Here is a 5,159-nt window from a genome sequence, read left to right as displayed (position 1 = left end):
TAAAATATTGGTTGAAAATGATACATAATTTTGTCAATGTCTAGCAACCAATAAAATAACGTATAGGAATGTCAGTTGTAATTGACATTTTTGGGTACATATTGATAGCTACTTGGGAGGCAGTAGGTGACACAATTACAGTAAGATAGCATTCATGAGAAAAGAAACATGTTGGATGCGGAGCCAAGTCGTGCTGACAGGAAGACGTACCTGCAGCGAGCTCCAGTGATACTATGGAAATATCCTATCCTCCCTGCAGCCTCTCCCCTGACCTGCTCCTCTTTATCTCCATCATCCCTGGTCCCTACTCAGTTCTTTTTTTTGGGCTCCCGCCGCATCTCCCTGACGATTCATTATTCTGAGGCTTGTTGCGATATGGCCAACGTTCGGCTCTCCAGCTGTTGTAAAACTACAATTCCCACCATGCCCTGCTGTAGGCTGACAGCCGTAGGCAGTCTGAGCATGCTGGGAGTTGTAGTTTTGCAACAGATGGAGAACAGAAAGACAAGACCACTAGCTGTCTGGTGAAATATGTTTGTTTCTAAAATCTACCCCCCACCCCACTCCAGTACTAATGGCATATTTGGATGGACATTACATTCAGCACTACCAAATATATACACTACACAGCTATTATATCCAGCAATGTCTTCTCTAATGTATGTGCTTTCTTTCCTCATCTTCTCCATTGGGAGCAGACCACTATGATGGCATCTTAAGAACATATCTTGTCTCTGCAGAGTTTGCCACACAGTCATCTTAGAGTCTTTTCCATCATCCTCCCCTCTTGGTGCCCCAACTGCTATGCTGCTGCTACCCCAATACTGTGACCGCTGTGATCCCCAATGCCCCCAAATACTATACTGAAGTAATAACAGTACCATACAGATAGTCCCCAACATACTAATAGTGCTCCCAAAAATTCCACCAATTATAATTCTCTCCCAGAGTGCCCTCATTACTAATAGTGCCCCCTACTGTGATAATGTTCCTTGAGAATTCCCCAGTTAGTAGTAGTGCCCTCCATATTCTGCCCAATAATATTAATGCCCTCCCACAGTACCACTAGTAGTAGTAATGCCCTATAGTGCCCCTTAGTAGTGATAAAGTTCCCCAAGCTGCCCCCCAGTAGTAATAAGGCCCTTAAAGTGCCTCCAGTAGTAATAAGGTCCCCTAAAGTGCCCTCAATAATACAAAGGACCCATAAAGTGCCCTTAGCAATAATAAGCCCCCTATCAGTGGCGTTGCTAGGGCTGGTGTCACCCGGTGCGGTAGAAAATGGTGTCACCCCAACCTGCCCCCCCCCCCCCCCCCCCCCCCGAGCAATAATCTTTTAGTCATATAACCAAAAATATGTTGAAAGAATGAAAGAAGTCAAAGTTAATGCTTTTAAAAAATAACGTTTATTTTAAATCCAACCCCTTTACTGAACAAATAACGTTTTACAACACAAAATTTAACAGGATAAAATTATAAATAATTAAATAACACAAAATTCAACATGACTAATAAATAAATAAATAATTAAATAACAGAAAATTGAACAGGAACAAATACAAGTGCACTTAAAGAACATCTCAATCAATTCAGAACTTTGCTTTCCTGGCCTTCAAAGCTGCAAAACTATTAATTGCTTCATCAAAATCAATGGTTTGCACTAATTCGCTTTCAACTGACAACAGTGCAAGATCGGAAAGCCTAGACTCTCCCATTGTAGATCGCAGATAATTTTTGATAAGTTTAAGTTTTGAAAAGCTCCTCTCGCACGAAGCCACAGATACGCAGATTGTGAGGAATAATTTCAGACATAGTGAAAGGTGTGGGAGAGACTCAATAAAATCCCATTCAGCTATGAAGGTCAAAACTTGTAAAGCTGCCCAATCTTTGACTTCTTCTAGGTCCAACTTTGCTGCTTTTAGGTGTCTTCTGAACCTTGGTATCTCCAGTAACAGCTCACTCTACGATACCTCATCATAGAAATTGGTCAGTTTTGGAATGGACACCTTTAATTCTCCTTCAGTGGCAGATATGAGACTCTTTGCTTGAACAGCCTCAAACATGCCTGCTACTTCCATGATGGCTCTTAATCTGGTCTGTAGTTCCAAATGAAAGCGACCAATGCACTCAAACATCACCCTCTTATTTTCTTCTTGCAGACTTGGGCTTCCAGCATCTCTTGCCAGTTCCCCTGCCATCCTCTTCTTGAACCTGGTTCTTCTCTCTACTGCAATTCCATATTCATCAGCTTTTAAAAGTGCCTGCTGAATTGCATTTTCGACGAGGTGACTGCGCTCCTCACACAGAAAAAGTCTTAGTGTCTCAAGCTTTGTCACCACTTTATCGAGACTTAAGCCCTTAGTCTGCAGGTACTGCTGTGCATCATTAACTTCCCTCAGTACATCAGACCAGAAGTGCAGGTAGCATAGAAAAGTAAAGTCACAGACAGCAGGTAGAAGACCTTGTGCTGCTCCTCTTGTGTCCATATTTTCACATGGTTCACAAAGAGCTCCAAGTGCCGACACGAACATGTCAAATTTTTCTTTTACTGGCTTAACTGCAGCATAATGAGCACTCCAGCGTGTTGTGCATAGTCTTTTTACTGACACTCCAGCATGGTCAATTAACACATCCCATCGATGGGTGGAAGCAGCAAAAAAAGAAAACATTGTCTGCAGAGTTCCAAAAAAGGTCACGCAAGATGCATTTTGAGCAAAAGAGTGCTGACCACAGAAGTTAAGGGAATGGTCCACACATCCATTAAAAATAGCCTTCCTGTTTTTCCCCTTCAGAATGGATTGTACACCTCCATGGATTCCAGCCATAGTAGCAGCATTATCATAACCCTGAGAGCGGCACATCATTATGTCGAGTCCACCACTTTCAAATTTTTGAAGAATGTCAGAACTGAGGTCAGCAGCTTTTTTCCCTTTAAAGGGAAAAATCCTAAAAAAACGTATTTTACCTCAACTTTCCTGTTGGTGATGTGTACATATCTGATCACTTCAGACATCTGATCAGTATGCGATACGTCAGGCGTGCTGTCAAACATGATGCCAAAGTACTTTGCAGACTTTATGTCCGTTACAATCTTCGCCTTCACATGATTTGCCAGGACACTTATAAACTCATTCTGAGTTTGTGGAGAAAGATAGGAGACAGACATGTTAACTTTACAGGTGTGCTGCTTTAACTTAATTAGGTGTTCCTTCAGTACCGGATCATACTTGGAAAGCATCTCAACCATAAAGTTCCCTTTATTCAAAGAAGACTCATCTTCCTTGTGACCACGAAATGCCAGATTCTGCTTGGCAAGAAAAAATGTAATATCCAGCAATCTGTGCAAAATGTCCCTCCACTTTTTCTTCTCAGTCTCCATCGTAGAAATAGTTTGGGCATCAATGGTTTCATGCAGCCTCAGTTCTGCTGCCAAAGTTTTCCACTTTTCCAGACAGTATAAGTGCTCTTCGGATGTCTCATGATTATATACCTTTGGGCTCAGTTTCCACCACTTCTGAAACCCAGTGACAAATTTGGATGTTGTATCTGTAGTACAGCTGGTAAAGAGTCGGCAACAAAAGCAATATAAATTCCCGCTGACAGGTGAGTAAACCATCCATGTCCTCAGAATTTTCTCTCCATTTGGCATGACCTTGTAAAACCACACTTTTGAAAGTTGGCGCACTTCTCCCTTTGATGCAGCTTTTTCATCTGGCCTTTTGGTGACACTAAAAGGACCATCTTCCTCTTTTCACAATTTCTACCCGAAAATGATCTGGAACCGGTATCTCCCAGAAGGACACATCAGATAAAATTTGCAAATCTTTCTCCGTAACTGCAGTCATGTCTTTCATAGTATACGGACTATGGCTTGAGTCACTTTCAGCACTCTCTTCTGCTTCAGATTCTGTCATTTCCATTCCTTGCTCTTCTGCTTCAAATTCTTCTATTTGCCCTCCTTGCTCTTCTTCAGATTCTGCCATTTACACTTCTTGCTCCTCTGCAGAAAGCTTTCTAGCAAAAGCATCAAAAGAATCAGCTTGCTCAATTGGCGGAGTGTCTTTTGATGAACCCTGGCCATCATCTGGTCTTTTGACATACTTGAGCATGGATCCAGCAAGGGTTTTGATTGCTTGAATTTTTGCTTCTTTTGTTCTCCTTTGGTGGAATCCACTTGGCCTCTTTGACTTATGCACTCCATGTGGCATGGTGGAATATTCGCTTAGGAATTCAGACTTTGCTTTCTGAATTCCATTTGAAAAAAGGACAGCATGAAAACATATAATTTGTCTCTTGTGCTTCTCATATTTTGCTAATGGTATGGATAAACCATATCATACACTGTCGTTTGGTTTAACTTTGTGGGGGGGGGGGGGGTTGTTGGAGGTGCTAGCAGATAGATCGCCGATGGGAATGGGGGGTGCTAGTGGCAGGTCTAGTGGAAGTATTTTTGCCAACACAAGCAAAGCTACACTTTGGTGCATTCTTCCCCCCCCCCAGAACTCCCCCTAACACCAGTATCCGGACCCCACTCCAATCTCACAAACTCCCTACTGCCGCCCGCAGCCTCGGCTCCAGTCACACACCCCTGACCCCGTGTGCTGCTCTCTGTGTGAGTGAGGGGCTGCGCCGCCGTACGGCACATGTAGCACACAACACACCTGTCAGAGCACCCACCCGCAGTGGCGGATCCAGAGCTTGGTCTCAGGAGGAGCACTTCCAGATTGTTTTGTGTCGGCAGACAGAAAATAATAGCAGGCTCAGGCTGGCAAGGCAACTTGAATTATGCTAAAATCATTGGGCTAGGGCCATTTTAAAGGGTTTCTACCACCAGAAATACTGTTATGTAGCTGACTGACATTAGCGATGCGCCCATGTCAGCACTACATAACAGTATGTTTCTAATGTTAGTCCCTGCAGCCGTTTTTGTTAAAAAAGCACTTTTATTATATGCTAATGAGCCTCTAGGTGCTATGTGGGCATAAAATCAGCACCTAGAGGCTCCGTCCACTCACCCTGTATTCCGCCCAGGTCCCCTGTTCTGTCCGCCCAGCTCCTCTTGATTGATGCCACTGTTCCCTGCATCGTTGGCGAAATCCCGCGCCTGCGCCGTTCACTTCGGTCTTCGGCGCAGGCGCAGTGTGAGTGAATGATGCGATCCT

At 43.6% G+C, this 5,159-nt stretch overlaps 1 protein-coding gene across 1 annotated transcript; it reads right to left on the bottom strand.

The window, feature by feature from the left end:
- Positions 1-1,958: 1,958 nt before the first annotated feature.
- LOC121002597 lies at positions 1,959-3,980 on the bottom strand. The gene is given in 3 exon segments (XM_040434041.1): positions 1,959-2,926; positions 2,929-3,740; positions 3,742-3,980. Coding segments are annotated over 3 exon segments (2,019 nt in total).
- Between the last annotated feature and the right edge of the window lie 1,179 nt (positions 3,981-5,159).

The sequence above is a fragment of the Bufo bufo genome, chromosome 5 (assembly GCF_905171765.1).
Source record: "Bufo bufo chromosome 5, aBufBuf1.1, whole genome shotgun sequence".
NCBI lineage: Eukaryota > Metazoa > Chordata > Amphibia > Anura > Bufonidae > Bufo > Bufo bufo.
This window is presented reverse-complemented; position numbering and strand designations above follow the sequence as displayed.